Raw genomic sequence first — 17,997 nt, 5'->3', positions numbered from 1 at the left:
TGCTCTGATGCCTGCTTCTAGGATTTGGGCTACCTTGAGTCCTGCCTGAGAGAGAGTGGAGGAGAAAGGAAGCCTCATTGTTGGTTCTGTGGTACTTTGAATTCTGACCTGCTAATATTTACATTTCAGAGACCTTAAATAGCTGCTCCATCATTCTCTCTAGGTTTTACAGCTGTGTACGGTAGGAGAGACAGGGTGCAAAGTGCTGACCTGGTTACCTGAGATTGCCTATACTATTTTTAAGATTGATTTTCTAGAATATTCCATATTATATTTTTGCCCTGGGTGTTAAAGGCAGCAGAGGATGAAAGAGTTTTAGAAATCTGCAATTATAAACACATTCTCAGAGTCCAAGAAAGTATCAATGTCAGATTTATCAGTTACCAAAGTCTTATTGATTTTCTTGAGTATTCTCTATATAAACTTTCCTAGCGATATGAGAATATGACTTACCAGTTATCTCCACATGTGGCAGCTTTGTTAAGAGTCTGTGATATTGCAATACTGGTTAGATTATCTTTATGGTTGCGAGTCTGAAATACCTCATGCCCAATTTCTTGGAAGTATGTAGAAATGGCCACGAAAATGCCACGTGAAAAACCAATCATGATGTAGCCATCACCAAACCTGCAGCAACAAAGGCAAAAATATGGTAAAGAAAAAGAAATTTTTAAAAAAGGAGACTCATGTATTACTGGTAATATGGGAAATCAGCAAATACCTTAAAGAATATAATTTATCAAGGGCCAACTAAATATCAGATAATATGCTAGGCAGTTTCACATACTTAATCACAGATTGTAACTCAGAAATGCTCTATACAGAATGTTACAGGCAAAACTTTATACATATAATTAGTATGGAAAAACAATGGATTTCTTTCTATAATGAGCTTTTGGTACATACCAACTATAGCAGACAATACTGCCATAGCGCTGCTGAAATTCTAGATCAATTGGGCAATCTGGATCATTTATATTAAAAATACACAAAGTTTTCTTGCCAATCACCGCACTTATCTGTCAGAAAAGATCAGGAGATTGTGAAATAAATTACTTAGTAGTTCTTGAAAAGACCAATAAGCAAATCCAAACAGCTGAACCTAATTTAGGAAAACAATAAACCAAATTTCCATGTGCTACATTAGCATGATAATGTGACTTAACAAAAAATACATCTAGTGAGGTATATTTTGGTAAGGGTCCTTGGCTTTACACATCTTTAACATATCCTTTGAAATATTCTAAAATACCTTTGTGGAATAGCCTCTTTTTCTTTTTCTTTTGGTACCAGGGATTGAACCCAAGGGTGCTTAACCACTGAGTTTGTTTTGGGACAGGGTCTTGCTAAGATGCTGAGGCTGGCTTCAAACTCGCAAGTTGTTGGGATTATAAGTGTACACCACCACACCCAGCTGGAATAGACTCTTAAACTCTACACCTCTCCTTGGAACACTATGCAATGTGGGAGTATAAGTCTGACATAGTTTCACTGAACTTATTTCATATTCAGAGTTTAAAGAGTCTTCCATTCTAAGAGGCCAATCTGCTTTTGAGCCACTGGGGATTACAGATCCCCACACTTCTATGGATGATCTAGCCTGGCTTTTTATATCATTACTTCCATCACTTGTAGGTGAGCATGGCTAAACTAGCATTCCTCTGCTACTAACACAAGTTAACACTTAACATAATTCTCAGTGGAAGGTATATTTGTGTTGGGGAGAAAAAAGAGCATGTTTGTTTATTTGACTTCATCAAGAGTGACACTTTGATATATTCCCTGATTCTAAGATGTCAACAATAGTAGTCAATATCAACATAAAAATTGCTTTATAGGAAATAAAGACACATTACTTCATCAAATATATGCATGTTGATTATGCAAATCATCTGGATTTTGGAATATTAAAATGTAGAAAGGAAAATGTAACTAGGTATTAAGGAATGAAAAATTACAACTTTTGAGATCTGTTCACCCACTCGTAAAGAAAAAAAGTCACAGAGAAATCACTAATCTCCCCTGTTTTTGTTACCACATGAATGAACAGAGCAACAGCACCAACTGGAACAGGAAGTTATTCTCATTTTCTGTGATACCAGAGGTCAGCAGAGGCAAAAGCAATTTTCAGGCCTGCGAGACTGAGCCCTACTTTGGATTAATAAGTGACAAACATAATTTATTTTTCAAAACCCATCCAAGAAAAGGAAATAGCTATATTCTACAAAATTACCACAATGACTTGGGCATGGGTTTGATTTAGAATTCTTACTGTGTTTTCAGTAGCAGCACTTTGGTCGCTGGTCTTTATCGTGGCAAATTGCATGTGGCTTGGCTCTGATCTCACCGATGTCTATAAGGATAAAGATATCATCACTGTGAACAAACCCAATATTCAAATTCTTTCTAGAGGACTTGGGGCTTATGGATCTAACAAGGCCCTGGATCTAATTCCCAAAACCTCAAAATACAAAACAAAATACCACATGCACAAATTCTGAATGTTAACAAAACAGATATATTGCTTTTATTTCTGACTAATGTTGGATAAAAAAAATTCATACAAGTAATAATGGAGTGATATGCAGAATAACAAAGTTCTGAAGTAAACCAGATGAAGCAATACTTATACATACATCTCCTACCACGTGATGACTTAAGCAGTATGTCTAAATTTGGAAGGAGACTTCTTAGGGAGCAGAAATGTGAAACAGTTATCTTGTGTGAATAGTGGCTAAACCATAGTGAATTACTGGGATGCTCTGTGGAAAAAAATAAGCTCTTGCATTGGGTCAGTGGAGGAAAAAAATCCAATTATTTATTCGTGATGTCTGATATGGGTACATGGTGGGACAGAGGCATTGTAGCATTTGTATTCCATTCTATTTCTAAAGGGCATTCAAATAGAATGATCAGAATTATAAGGTTTATAAAATTATGTCATAGTAAACAAGTTTTATGCTAGATTAATCTTCCTGAAGATCCATTTTAATCATGCTATGGTGATGCTCAGCATGATAGAACTTACTTCTGCCCAACTTTGAGCTTTCCAGATACAGAACCAACTTTCTTCTGTCTCACTTTCTCAGTCAAAACCCACACCTTCAGTTATACTAGGACAAACTATAAGAAGTGTCCCTTCCTATCTCTGTTCATGTTGTTCTGCTCAGATGGAATGACAGATACTGCTAAATGCTTTGCATTATTCATTAAAACAAGTTTTAGCAGTCCTCTGTGGACTAAATTTGCAGCTTCCCAGGCAAGAGTGATAGTGGCCATATAACTAGGTTCTAGTCATCATAATATGAATGGAAATAAAACAAGCACCTTCCAGATTAAGTCCTATACAGATTTCTTGCATGTCACTTCTCTTTCTCCCTTCTCTGTGACTGAAATACAGATATAATCCTGGTGCACCAGCTTTAACAGAGAACATGACATCCTACAAAATGGCAGATAACTAAGATGGAAGGAAACTGGGATTCTGCTCAACTTTGTGAGGCAGTGGTACCTAGATGGCCTGCCCATCTCTCTGCTGTTACATGAGTAAGAGAAAGAGAGAGGGGGGAAAAAAACAAAAAAACACCCAAACGGCCATATTCTTACAGTCTCTATAATTTGGGGTCTCTTTGTTAACATTTTAGCCTTCTGTCTTTTAAAGATTCACAATCCAACTTTCATTGATTTTCTCCATCTCCTAAATGCTATAGGACTTGCAAATTATATCACAAAATTTGACAACTCATAATGTAAGGTCATGCATGTTTTAGATGATTAGTGACGTCTTCTTGAGGTGGGGCCCTATTGCCAGCAGCCTCTGGCTTCATGGTGGGAATGTGGAGAGGATGAGAAATCACATGGTGAGACAGGAAGCCAGAGAGCAACTCTGTTATAACCCTTCTCATGAGGGCTAACCAGGGTCCCTTGAGGACTACATTAATTTCTTTCTGTCCTCTGAGACTCTGTTGCCTCCCATTATCTCCCAACATTGTCACACTGGGGACCAATCTTCCATCACATGACCCTTTGAGGGTCATTCAAACCACATTCAAATCACAGCATATTCCATGCAGAGATCCTTGGGGCAAAAAAATGAGGAAGACTTCCAGTGAAGAGGTACTAAGACCCCAAGTATAGCAACCCATAAGGAATTGAACTCTATCAACAATCACATGAGTGAGGTTAGAAGCAGATCCCACCTCTCTGTAAGGCCTTCAGAGGAGACTGCAGCCCTGTCTGGCAACATGCTCACAGGCTTGTGAGAGACCTTGACATAGAGGCACCCAGAGAAGCTGTGTCTGGATTCCTCGTCCACAAAACTATGAAATAACAGATGTTTAAGCTACTTCATTTTGAACTAATTTATTATGTATAATAGTTGGCTAATCCAGAGTCATATTTTATACTGCTTCTATCCATAGCAGTACTGTATACCTGACAGATAGTCCGGAAAAGGTGTTAGTCGATATTTCTCTAGCATTACTAAATTGTAAACAGTAGTCCAAAGCAAAATTTTCCTGTTGGTTATTTCTCCTATTGATTATGTACCTATTGGCAACCAAATTCTCTCATGGAGAGAACCTCTAAAAATCTAATCAATCTTGGGAAATTTAAATGGTAGTAAAATTTTAATCTTGAAATTAAATGTAATCAGGATTACTTTGGAAGTAATTTAACATGTTTGGTAAAGATATGGACTTTAGAATCAGGCAAGTCTGATTAAGATCCACCAGTTATCACATTTATATTGTCAATACACATATATAAAATACGAGTTAGTTCACGAACATACTACTATAACCACAGCTGATAATCTATGCTAATACAACAGGGAAATACACACAGGAGGATATCTGAATTAGTATTCATACTAAAGAAAAATGTCCTAATATTACATGAAGAGAAAGTTTTTTGACACTTAAAACATAAAATTATTGCACACATAAACAACACAGAGACTTTAAAATTTTATAGATTAGTTTGATAGACAAACTATTTATTTTTTTATTTTTATTTTTTTGGTGGTGTTAGTGATTGAACCCAGGGCCTTGTTCATGTGAGGCAAGCACTCTACCAACTGAGCTACATCCCCAGCCCTGACAAACTATTTTTTTTTTAATATTTATTTTTTAGTTGTAGTTGGACACAATACATTTATTTTATTTATTTATTTTTATGTGGTGCTGAGGATTGAACCCAGGACCTTGCATGTGCTAGGTGAACACTTTACCGCTGAGTCATAACCCCAGCCCAATAGACAAACTATTTTGAGGAAAAATTTGAATATATCAGACCACAGAGACATTACTATATTACCTGTCTTATTGTGTCCCCCTCCTGGTTACTAACTGTAATTATTTTATCTTCACCACCTAAAGCAAGCAGATTTTCTGTACTCCAACATCCACATGTGATTCTTTTGGTATGTTTTCCTAAGGAAAAAAAAAAAGATAATTTTTGTATAGCCACATGGAGTTCTCAAAATAAATAAATAAATAAATGAATCTGTGACGCCAGTCTGAAAATTTAGGTGATATACCATGGGATTCAATAACAAAGAATTTAGAATATCTTCAAAGCAGTTAGTGTCTGTACAACCTTATTTAAAACAGTTTATTACTAAGTTGTAAATCAAGAAAAAGGTACATAAGGTTAATGCTCTTTCCAACTTTTTATCTGGATTTAAGCACATAAAAAGATATTCTGATCCTTGACAAATTTTGTTTGTTTACAACTAATAAAGCCTGTAACAATAATGTCCTTAAGAGAAGTAAATCCCAAAGCAGTGATATCATCTTTACTTATAATCAGCTCCACAATTTACCATGGTCTGGTAAATCATGAAGTAGAAAGAACACTCATAGTTTTAATCACTCATGATACTTCATGGTAATGCTAAGGCGAAAATATGAATGAACCTGAGTTTCTTAGCTAGTAATAGTAGATAACCACTAAGGATCAGAAACTTTCTCTGAGCTTTCCAGTCAGCACAATAACTCTCTCTCTCTCTCTGAAATAATAAAAGAATAATGAAATGAAAAAAATATGTACATGCTTAGTATAGATAGATTTTTTTTTCTGAATATATTTGATTTGTGGCTGGGTGAGCCTGAGGATGTAGAACCCCCAAATATGGAGGGCCAACTGTATTCTATGGCAGGGCAAGAGCTTAGGCAGGGAGACCAAAGAAGAGGAGACTACAGAAATTCAGATGGAAAATACGAAGGCCCATGCCCTGATAGCAGCAGGAGAGGTAATGAGACAGGCAGGAATCTGGGGATATTTGGAGGTAGAAACCAGAGTTTCTGATAAACGAGACATGGAAAGTATGAGAAAGAAAAGGGTCAAGGGTAATGTAAAGTTTGGCCTCACAATTTGAAATGATAAAATGTCATCAGCAAGAAGAGGGACGCTGTGGGCCAAGAGGGTTTTGGAGATATTAAATCTGAAGCATGTACTTGACATCTCTTTGAAGATGTTGAGGAAGCAGCTGGATGTATGAATGTGTGGTATGGAAGAGAGATAAGTTAAGGAGTTTTCAGGATACAGGGAGTATTTCAAATCAGGAGACCAGAGCACCGACGTGAAGAGAACATTCAGAGAACAGACTGGAGAAACAGAGATTTTGCTGATTGTATACTGAGGGACTCTGGTATACAGGGGAGGGAAAAGGACTATGTGAGGAAGGTGGAAAGATGCCCAAGACAAACTCCTTTCCTTACGCAAGAAAGGAAGAAGAAGGTCTTCCCTCTTTCTTCCTATAAACCCAAAGGCCCTTTTGCTTCCAGTGCTCAGAACTCGGGTTAGCCTTACGATAAAAGCCAACCTCTGTCCCCACTTGTAGTGCTCAGGGCACTTTACATATTATCAACTCATTTAATTAACATTAACTCACAATTAACATACTATGTAACTGAGATGGGAACTGTGTTACAGGAAACTGGCATCATTTAATTAAACTCTTCTAACTTGGATTCATGCATATTTGAACCAGGCAAAGCAAGAACTGCTTGTATCTTGTCTAGTTCAAGAAAAGTAAGTGCAACTTGGAACAAGGTCATAGATCCTTAGTTACTGCAAAGTGTTGACATCTCATGCAACCATCAGCTGCTATTAGAAATGGGATGGCTGGGTTTTAGAAAGCAAGTTAGAAAAAAAAAGCAGAGTCACAAGTCACAGTCACCTGTGAGAAAGGCAGGTTTAAGTTTAACTAAAGGACCCAAAATCTGTAATTAATCTGCATCTCTTAAGGTCCATTTTACATAGTTATTAAATAAGGAAGTAAGCAGCATCAATATTCATATTAAATTGAAGAGCAAAATAACGTATACATGTCAAATGCCTTATTAAAAAATAATCATGGGCAATTATTTTCTTATACCATGAGTGTCACAATTTCTGGGGCTTAAAAATTAGCTGATGAGATCTACCTGCAGATAAGTGGGAAATAAAAAAATGCCTACTCAAGTCAAACAGATAATTTATATGATAAATTTGATCTTTGTAACTTCAAAAATTTTAGTTTAATCTTTCAAATAGGTCAATGACATTACTGTTTAGCTGTAGGATTAAAATTAATATTAAAGAGATACATAAAGGTGAAAATAATTTGAAAGGATTAACTGTCCTTAATGGAAAGGTACTCAAGTATTCTGTAGGTGCCACTACCTCTGGAGTTTAATACCTTTGTTAGCAGTAAGTTATAACTTTTTCTGGCCACCTGCATTAAGCCCAATAGTTCCACAAGTCAGCAGCATGATGTTAACTGAAAAGAACCAATACTGCATCTTCAAGGGTATTCAGAGGGCACAGGCCAGGTGACCAAAGGGTGGGGGATTCAAAGAGCCTGAAACTAGGTCAGACAAGAAACAAACACTCCTAGCCACATACCTGAGGCAAACAGAACTCAGCCCAGCCCCTAAATTTATTATTTTTTTTAAATTATAGATGTACACAAACCTTTGTTTTATTTATTTTTTTATGTGGTGCAGAGGATTGAACCCAGTGCCTCACACTTACTAGGCAAGTGCCACAATTCCAAACCCTCAACATCTAGATTTAATTGGTGTTTGGACAGAGTGAGGTGTCAGAATTAGGAATCTGAATATACTTCACTTAAACAATTACCAAATGTTTTGGTTCACCTACTACATGGACTAAAATTGTTACATTATAACATAACTAAAGTTCACCTTGAAAGATACAAGCTGGGTGAGAAAAGGACAAATGGAATCCATATCATTATTGTCTTGTTGCTCAAAGACATCAGCTGACCTTAACCCTGGGAAATTCTTAGTAAGCAGTGAAGAAGGATTTTCTTGTTTAACTAGCTGTGAGACTGAAGCAGGGAGGGCCTTCCTGTTACAAAATTTCCTTTGCAATATCAAGAGAATATGAGGCAAAAAATTTACATTTAGGTAAAGCATCTCAAATATTCGGCAGTGTTTCCAGCTACAACCTACCAAGGACAGGAATCTTTCGAGATGTCTGATGATTATAAATTAGCAAATTTCCTTTAATAGTTCCAACAGCCAGGAAACTTCCAACTTTTGCCCAAAGAAGGAAAGACATTTGATCCCTGTAACATTAAGATACAAATTACTAAACAATTCACCATTATGACCTCTAAATAATCCTTTCAAAATGTACTTCATGAAATAATCTTAACCTCTGCTCAGAAGCTAAAGCATGAAATTATAACTTAATGCTTAAGGACAAAAATTGAGTGCTAAAGAAATTTTGGAGATGCTATAAGATGATCTTAGGATCAGACTCAAAATATAAATATATAATGAATATAGACTTCTAGTTGGTTATGATGTAACCTCAAATTTCATGGAATGACTCTTGACATTACTTCACTAATGATGGGTTTACCATTAATTGTTGTAAAAATCTTAATGGATGATGAAACTTTGTGCTTTCACAAAGTAGTAGTAAAATAACATGATATACTGAATTGGAAAAATCACTGGGAATTTGTGACTTTAAAAAAAGATATATCTTTTTGCTGGCTCTGTCACTATTAAGAATAGCTCAGAAGCAGGTAGACAGCACTTTTACCTGCCACCAGTTATAATATGCAATCTAAGATTCATGGGTTGGACTTTTATATAATTCCCTGTGAAAGGTAATCAAGGACTCTTTGGGAAATAGCTCATTCCACATATTGAGAAAAGAAACCACAATGGGTCTAGATCAGCAGCTTTCAAACCCAGAACCAGCAGCATCACCTGGGAACTTATTAGAAATGCCAGATGTCAGATGACAACCTCGAACCACTCAGTGAAAAACTTGGGCATGGCTGGGGTGGTGGTAGTGTTACCTGGCTATATGTGTTTTAATAAGCCCTCTGATGCAGCTACATTTTGAACACCACTGACAGACCATGCTCCTGTTTTCAGGAAGAGCACTCCTCCCAAGAATGTTGAGGGTAGTAATTAAAAGAGTAAGCTTAAAGAGGACTTCTCAAGCTAAATTAGGAGAATTTGAGCATCAAAAATTATATACTTAAGCTGGGCGGGGTGCACACGCCTGTAATCCCAGCAGTTTGGGAGGCTGAGGCAGGAGGATCAAGAGTTCAAAGCCAGCCTCAGCAAAAGGGAGGTGCAAGCAACTCAGTGAGACCCTGTCTCTAAATAAAATACAAAATAGGGCTGGGGATGTGGCTCAGGGTTGAGTGCCCGTGAGTTCAATTTCCAGTACCGCCCCCCGCCTCAAATTATATACTTAATTGATATAAGTTTGTAAAAGATCATAAAAGTATGATAAGAATAAGTATATGAAAAGTTAGTTTTAATAACATGTGAATATGACAAAATGTTTAGTTAAAAATTAATTTCAGTAAGTAAAGGGAGTGCTAATATACCAGACTGCTGGGTTCTTCTATTAACTATATATTTTATAAAAGACAAACATGAATTTTTCTCTACCTGTTTAAGCAGGTGTAGCAGCCATGTGACTGTCTCTCAGATCTCTGGCTGCAGAGTGTAACTGATCTAGGGCCCCAGCTGCTCAGCACTGGAATCTATCACCTCCATGAGTGGAGCTATGCTTTGCCATGGACTGTTTCTAGATAATGACTGAACAAGACAGGGATACTCCAAGGCCCATTCCTGGAGACCCAGGACTCCTTAGCTTCAAAGATTCCCCCTAGGCCCAGCGGAACTGTCTCAGAACTATGCTACAGTCAAAGATGTCTCTATTCATCCTTCCTTCCCTCTCTTTCCCTAGGGCTAGATAGGCACTGGGGTCTCACAGCTCTTCTAATGTCTTCTCTCCCCGCCCCCCAGGTCCTCTCATAGGTGTTCCCTTAGTAAATCTCTTATCCAGTTAATGACATCTTGGAATCTGTTTCTCAGATCACATGAATAAAAAGAATTGTGATCGAGTTAAATAGTAACAGACAAGAGGGCATGTGTAATAAGAACAAGGTCTGATCAGCATCAGGAGTAATGTAACACTGGTCTATTCAACAGTCGATCAGAACCAACCATCACACAACCAAGGTCTGATCAGCATCAGGAGTAATGTAACACTGGTCTATTCAACAGTCGATCAGAACCAACCATCACACAACCACCCCCGATAAAGAGGGTAAACAGGGAGTTCTAAGAAAATCAAGGAACTGGATGTCCTGAAACAAAGAGCTAACTGAACAGGCTCTGTCCTTCTTCTCTTAGGAGATAAGGTCTCTAGAGGGGCCTATAATTTATAAAAAGAAAAACATACATAAATTCCCAATAATATTAACAGATCATGCCAATGTAGAATACTCTTATGTTATCTATGGTCAAGAAAAACTTCAAACAGTAATCACTTGAGTGAGGCATGTAGCTTAGTGATACAGCATTTGGCTAGAATGTATACCCCAGTACTAGGGGGAAAAAAAAAAGACAGGTAATTCTAGAGAAAAGCACAGACTACAAAACCCTGCAACTTCTATGGAAGGTGTGGGTTTAGAAGAATCTTACTGATGATATGACAATTGAAGATCAATCAAAAAACAGACTGAGCAAGATAACCAGTAGTCAGGGCTGGGTTGCCTTGGGAGAGGCAACCATGTGCCATGATCTAGCCAAGAATAGGTTGGTTGATGAACCAGATGTTTTATGTAGGGTTCTCTCTGGAAAGATGGCTGTATCTCAATTATCTAACTGATTACTGCTGTAGGCCAGTATCAGAGTAAATACTGGTTTAATCCTAAGAAGATATAAAAATATAGACAGCAAGAATGAAGAAATGATGTTAAAACAGTTTTTTTAGTTAAGTAGCATCATAGTAAGTTTTTAATAATCCTATTTGAATGTTTTGTATACTGTTTAAGGTATTTGAAGTGCTCAAAAGAATAATTTCAGATCAAATTTGTAGATGGAATCTAAAATATTTAAGGGCATGTAAGTTGAAAAAAAAATTTACAAAATTTTGATATTCCAACTTAAGAGTTTCACCTTAACATACATACATACACAGGATTTGCCTTTACATAAAGATCAAAAAGTAGCAGCTATATATTTGTATATATAAAAGTTCTTTAGACATTAAATATTAATACCAAGAGCAAAAATCCTAAATTTTATCTTAATGACAATTACAATAACATCTACCATTTCTTCAGGTCTTAATTTCATGCCTGGCCATAACACACAGCTGGTTTAGGTTAGGATTATATAACAATAATAACAGAATGAAATGAGATTTTTCATTTATAAGAAAGTAACTCAAGTCATCTTTAAAATGAACTGCTGGCATCAAACTTACAGATGATCATGTTTATAAGTGAATATTAACAAAATAAAAATGTTGGTAAATGCTAATTACCCTGATTTGGTCAGTGCATGCTGTATGCTTGTGTTGAAATTTCATGCTATACTCCAATTATATATTCAATTAATCGATGTTAGTCAAAAAATAAAGTAAAACCAAAGAACTGAGATCACCACTTAAATAAATAAAGAAAGAAAGAAGGAAAGAAAGAAAGAAAAATAAAGAAAGAAAGAAAGAAAGGAAGGTAGGTTATCCTTACCTAATGCCACTGTCTAGTTGGCTGGTTTTATTTGTGTTGGCATCCCAGAGATAAATGCAGCTGGATTTCTCAGCAATCACTGCTAGGATATCTCCATCTTTATCCCAATCCATGGCAACACAGTTACTTTAAAAAAAAAAGAGAGAGAGCAAAACATTTCTGTACATTTTTTCTTAAGTAGGGGGAAAGAAATTGAAAGACCTATTTGTGACTTTTGTTTACCACAAAACCATTCAATCTATTTTGAACAGGTCATAACTCCAAAATGAGAAATGTAACTCTCTATTGACTGTTTAGCTAATACTAACTTCAGATTTTTGTTGAAAAAAATTTTAAATTTTATTGTTAATACCATTTAATTTAATATAATTATACCTAATGAATTAACAGATTTTCTTGAATCCTATAAAGAACCTGGCCTTCTGGGAAAACATACTCATCAAACACCTCCATCAAATCATGCCTAGAATCAACAGGTAATTGTTACAATCAAGTTTTGAAAGTTTGTTTCAGATTTACAAAGAGATAAAGATACTGATAAGAAATAAAGTTATGTATAAAGAAGTTGAAAATAAAGTAGATCAAGGTCATGCAGATGTAAGATCACAAACAATGTGAAGACTGAATTCTGAAGTAGTAAGAAATGTTATTTTCATTTTATATCTTGATAGAATAAGAATAGTGATTCACTTGAGGTCACAACAGAGTTATAAACTGTAAATGCTCTATTTAAAATGATTCTTTAATATTATTCCAAAATGTTTGCTATAATTAAAAAAAATTTTTTTTTGTAGATGTAGATGGACAGCATGCCTTTATTTGTTTATTTTTACTTGGTGCTGAGGATCGAACCCAGTGCCTCACATGTGGTAGGCAAGTGCTCTGCCACTGAGCTACAGCCCCAGCCCATTTGCTATAATTTTAAAACTTTGAAATTCATTAAATTCTTAAGAAAATAGAACTTTTCCTCCCTAATGCTATTTTTCATGTTGAGGCTCTTTGCTCTTGGGTATTGGCCAAGCCATGTTTTGATTTACATTTAAGTTGGGGATTACTTCTTTAAAAAAATTTTTTTTTTTTAGTTATAGGTGGACACAATATCTTTTACTTTATTTTTAATTATTTTATGTGGTGCTAAGGCTTGAATTCAATGTCTCAATTAGGCAAGTGCTCTACCACAGAGCCACAATCCCAACCCCTTAAAATTTAAATTTTCCATAACATCCTTAGAAATCTTGGAAGAATGGAAGAGGGAAGCTTTAACATTGTTGATAAAATCACCTGCCCATTAAAGACTTAATGTATAATAGCAACTTATTTATCTGGAGATAATTTTGGTCAAATTCAACTATCATAAATACAGCAAAAGAATTCAGAAGAAATGATGCCATTGTGTAACCAAACCTGATGTTAGAGATTAGGCAATTAAATTCATGTGATTTACTCAAAAACGTTTTTCACGGAGTGCCTTATTTTAGACATAAAGACTGTGACTGCTCTGATCTCTTGTTTCCCAGATTGTAGAAATCAGAATCAACAACTGAGAGAATTGCGAATTCCAAAATGGTAGCCCACTACGTGAGTGCGGCAGAGCAGGAGGTGTGAAAGGCTGAGACCGAGAGAAATAAAACTACCTGGTTTGCAAAAAATGGTCAATAAACCACAGAAAACATGTGAATTTTAAAAGCATAGAAGCAAAAGGTCATTTCGGTGAAGGACTCTACACATACATACATAATCTTAACTACCAAGACTATCAGCAGAATAACTGATACAGGTAACGATTACAGTGAATCATTAAAAATGCCTAAATTGGGGGCTGGGGTTGTGGCTCAGCAGTAGAGTGCTTGCCTTGAATGTGTGAGGCCCTGGGTTCGATCCTCAGCACCACATAAAAATAAATAAATAAAATAAAGATATTGTGTTCAACTACAACTAAAAATAAATATTAAAAAATGCCTAAATTATACTTATGATTTCCTGAAAATGGATAAAAGAATGTGGAAAGTAACTATTTTCCAACTTATTGGAGAGAAAATTACTAAAATAGATGCAGGTTGAGCATCTCTAATCTGAAAATCCTTATTTTGGACTCATTTATGATTCTGCATATCTCATTAACTACTATGTCATAAAGAAAATAAATTCTTTTGGGGCTCCAGTTGTGCAACCAGTTAGCATTCAGTAATTAGAAGAAAACAAATTGCTCTGTAAATGGAGAAGGCAAAAGATGAGGGTTATATATAGGATATATAATTTTATTTGATTATAGTTTTAAGAAAGTACTATGTTTTTTAAAAGAATATTTTTAGCAAATTAAAAAAAAAAAATATATATATATATATATATATATATATATATATATATATATATATATATATATTTTAGGCAACAAAGCTTGTACTTACCCAGGTAAGTTAATTTCACTTTTTTTTTGGCCATGGCGATCAAAGATTTTTACTGTATGATCAGCTCTGGAAACAATTAGAATATGAAGACATGATTTGATTATTTCTTTTATTTATCTAAGTATATTAAAAAATTAAGTTGCCACTCAAATGATTTCAGCATTCTTTCATGGTACTTTCATAATTTGTATCTAAAAAGTTATTGCCAGAGAAAAGGTTCTATGAACTGTGATGTTAACAGAGAGAAAATATTCATTTTCCCACCATACTACTGTCACACAAGAACTTCTACTGGTAGAACAGGTGGTTTGGTTATATGGGCATAATAGAATTACTTAAAACATTCACTGATTCTTACCCTGTTGCTGCAAGATAGTTTCCTGATGATTTTTGCCAGGTAAACAGTATCGGTGAGCCAAGCCATGTCTTTTCTAGTAGAGAGAAAACACGCTAAAAAATAAACACAATTTTTATATTTTTAAAACATATACAATAAAGTGTTGGTCAGAAAATATGTCAAAATGTGATCATGAAAACACTAGGGTAAAGGTTGGTGAAATCTTATGTTAGTGCTTATCCCTGCCTCTTCTCCCTGCCAAAAGCAATAAAAACACAAAAGAAAACACCAAAACACAACCAAACACAAGTGGTTAATACAGTATGGGCCTCAAGGTATAAGAGAATACTTATTATAAAACTTTTTCCTTTTCTGAGATGAATTTTCCTAAGTTGTCCAGGCTGACCTTGAACTTGTGATTTTCCTGATGACAGGAGTGCACCACTGCACCAGGATAGCCTTTTAAAAAATGTTTTTGAATGTTAAATTTACAAAAATGTATAATTTAAATTTTATAGTTGATAGAGATCAAAATAACTTAAGTTTGAATTTAGTTGATTATCCATTGAACTCTTGGGAATTATATTTAACAAAATTGCTTTTTGAAAAAACATAAATGATTTTTAAGATAGACATAAAAATGTCTATATTTTCTTTCTTTATTCTCTCACTACCTTTTGTTTACTTCATTATTAAGTGTTTAACTTGGCTATTGGGTGGACAGTATATCAAATGAAAAATTTTCATTTGTCTAATCTAGAAGTGGTGTGTCAAATATGGAAGCCACAAACCACAGGTAACTATTGAGGATTTGTAATATGGGTAATCCAAATTTACATGTGATATAAGTTTAAAATACACATCAGATTTCAAAGAGTATGAAAAAAGATTGCAAACTATCTTATTGATAATTTTTATATTGACTACATGCTGAAATAACATTTTGGATATACCAGGCAAGATAAAAACATATTACTAAAATTAGTTTTATCCATTTCTTTGTCATTTTTCTTAAATATTTAGTTTTTAGTTGTAGTTGGACACAATACTTTTATTTTATACATATATTTTTATGTGGTGCTGAGGATCGAACCCAGAGTCTCGCACGTGCGAGGCGAGTGCTCTACCGCTGAGCCACAACCCCAGCCCTTCTTTCTAATTTTTAATGTGGCTACTAAAAATTTGAAATTACATTGACTCAAGTTATACTTACTATCAAACAGTGCTGATCTAGGAACATAAACTTGAGTGAAAAAATTAGATTTTAATACTAAGTTACAGATTAAACAATGATGCCCTGTATCTAGGCGTACTATCACTACCACTACTACTACTGCAGGAAACACGAATCAGTGCAACACAAAATTTTCAATCCTCTAAACACCAGTGAGCATTTCCTATGCCAAAGACAAGAGGAAATACATCTCTATTGAAAGCAGAAACCTGCTAAATCATTCAGGTTTGGTAGTGCATGGAGACTCATGAAGGGGAAAACAAGAGTATTTCTAAAGTCTTACTTTTGCAATTTGTGACTGCATTAGCTGGAAAACCCTTTATACTAGCGAGGAGTCCTTAAATTTGAATTTTATTACCTTCATGGCAGACCTGCCTCTGGCTGTGATCTTACACATTATTTTTCTTCTGTGGAGCTCTATAGATACTCTAAGTACAATGCAGAGGAAAAAGTACTAGCTTCACAACCAAAAAAACAAGATTTAAATTTTGTTTCTCGCTTATTAACTGTGGGACTTTAAAGCAAGTCACTGAAATTACTTCAAGCATAGAATTCTCAACTGTAAATCGAGAATACTTCCTTACTTCTAATACTTCATAAATTGTGAAGTATTAGAAAGTATCAGCTTTAGAAATATGAGTTATGATCACCAATCTGTCAATTCCAATTTCCACGCTAATAGCCACAAAGAAGGGTTGGACATCTAAATTAATTTTAAATTGAGCCTTCCAGGTCTTTGACGGAGGAGGACGGGAGGTATTGCTGCAGTAAATCGGAAGGGTGAGGCAGCTGTAGCCAGTGATTGGGGAATGGGGATTATGAGAAGCCCAAGACTAGAAAACCTGCGTGCAGAGGATGATGCGCCCGAGACGTGCGCGTGCGGGTGCTGATTTCTAGGTGAATACAGTGCTCTCGCTACCAGGCAATCTGTAAATTGGACCAGTCACCGGCGATGCAATTTAAGACTATTCTTTCGGAGACTTTTCATTCTTTTTAGGTCGCTGGGCAGTTGCACGGCTTGCCAGGGGATTAGCCCCACGAAATGATGCAGATCATGAAACCCGATCGAGTCAACTTCACCGTGGCCCCCTCTTTCCGCCGTGAAGTTCGGGTGTCTTCAGACCCAGTCTGCTCATTACAAGCCGTGGCGGGGTTCCCTCTTCCCGCACCTCTACTCGGTTCGCGGTTCCAGCAAAGAGAGGCCTCTCTCCCCGCCTTCTTCTCTGCTGTTTTCTTTCCCCTGCTTCCTTCAATTTCGCCCCTGCCCTCCCCACAACTCCAGAGAAGGGAAGGGGGCACAGACCCTCTCCTCGCTGGGACGCTTAGAGGGTCTGATGAAGGGTCAGTGGTCGCGTCTTCCCACCCCCAGGATTTGTAAGTTACTTACCTTCATCTCAAAGCTCCAGCAGCCGCGCGATTTAGAAAGTGCGCAGGCGCACCGGGTCTCCTTCAAGAGGGCTACCGCGTTCCCGTCACCCAGGAGACCGAGCGAGCAGAGACCAATCCCCGAGCTCCATATGAGGGCGGGGCCCGGAGGGGCGGGGACTCGAAGGAGCCCACCACTTCGGGGGAAAGGTGGGAGACGTGGCTTCAGTCACATGACATGGGCGGAGTTAAGTCCCTATAAATTGGGCGTCCCGGGGTCTTGCAGTGACTCCTCTTCCTGCCTGGGCTCTGATTGGATGAAATCCAGAGACTCGTCCCGGGGAGGCGGGCTCTGTGAGCCCTGGAATGCTGCTGCTTTTGAACCGCCAGTGGCTAAAAACCCGGTGTATGCAGAAGGGGAGCAGAGAAGTTAAAGCCGGATAGGGAAGGGTCGGGGAAGAAAGAAAAGAAAAAGAGAAACAAAATGTTGGCTAATAGGAAAGGATTGTCTCATGGGCCAAATATTCCTACACAGTCCATCCAAAAGACAGTCTCTTTCAGGAAATAGAAATAGAGGGGTTCTTTCAAACTTATTCGAGAGATCAGCATTACACCAATACGAAACCCA

At 36.6% G+C, this 17,997-nt stretch overlaps 1 protein-coding gene across 2 annotated transcripts in view; it reads right to left on the bottom strand.

Moving 5' to 3' along the window:
• Wdr19 (WD repeat domain 19) overlaps positions 1-17,405 on the bottom strand; it is a 72,916-nt gene extending 55,511 nt beyond the window's left edge. Inside the window, exons 1-9 of one of the 2 annotated variants that reach the window (XM_027938643.3) lie at positions 17,392-17,405; positions 14,792-14,883; positions 14,434-14,499; positions 12,026-12,151; positions 8,463-8,578; positions 5,317-5,432; positions 2,273-2,353; positions 907-1,019; positions 454-627 (exon numbers count right to left, since the gene is read on the bottom strand). In XM_027938643.3, the coding sequence (XP_027794444.2) occupies positions 454-627; positions 907-1,019; positions 2,273-2,353; positions 5,317-5,432; positions 8,463-8,578; positions 12,026-12,151; positions 14,434-14,499; positions 14,792-14,883; positions 17,392-17,397 (890 nt within the window). In that variant the 5' untranslated portion in view covers positions 17,398-17,405. Of the gene's footprint in view, positions 1-453; positions 628-906; positions 1,020-2,272; positions 2,354-5,316; positions 5,433-8,462; positions 8,579-12,025; positions 12,152-14,433; positions 14,500-14,791; positions 14,884-17,391 lie in introns of those variants that run through there. The other variant, XM_071614219.1, reaches the window with a different exon arrangement.
• Between the last annotated feature and the right edge of the window lie 592 nt (positions 17,406-17,997).

The sequence above is a fragment of the Marmota flaviventris genome, chromosome 7 (genome assembly GCF_047511675.1).
Source record: "Marmota flaviventris isolate mMarFla1 chromosome 7, mMarFla1.hap1, whole genome shotgun sequence".
In the NCBI taxonomy this organism is placed as follows: domain Eukaryota; kingdom Metazoa; phylum Chordata; class Mammalia; order Rodentia; family Sciuridae; genus Marmota; species Marmota flaviventris.
This window is presented reverse-complemented; position numbering and strand designations above follow the sequence as displayed.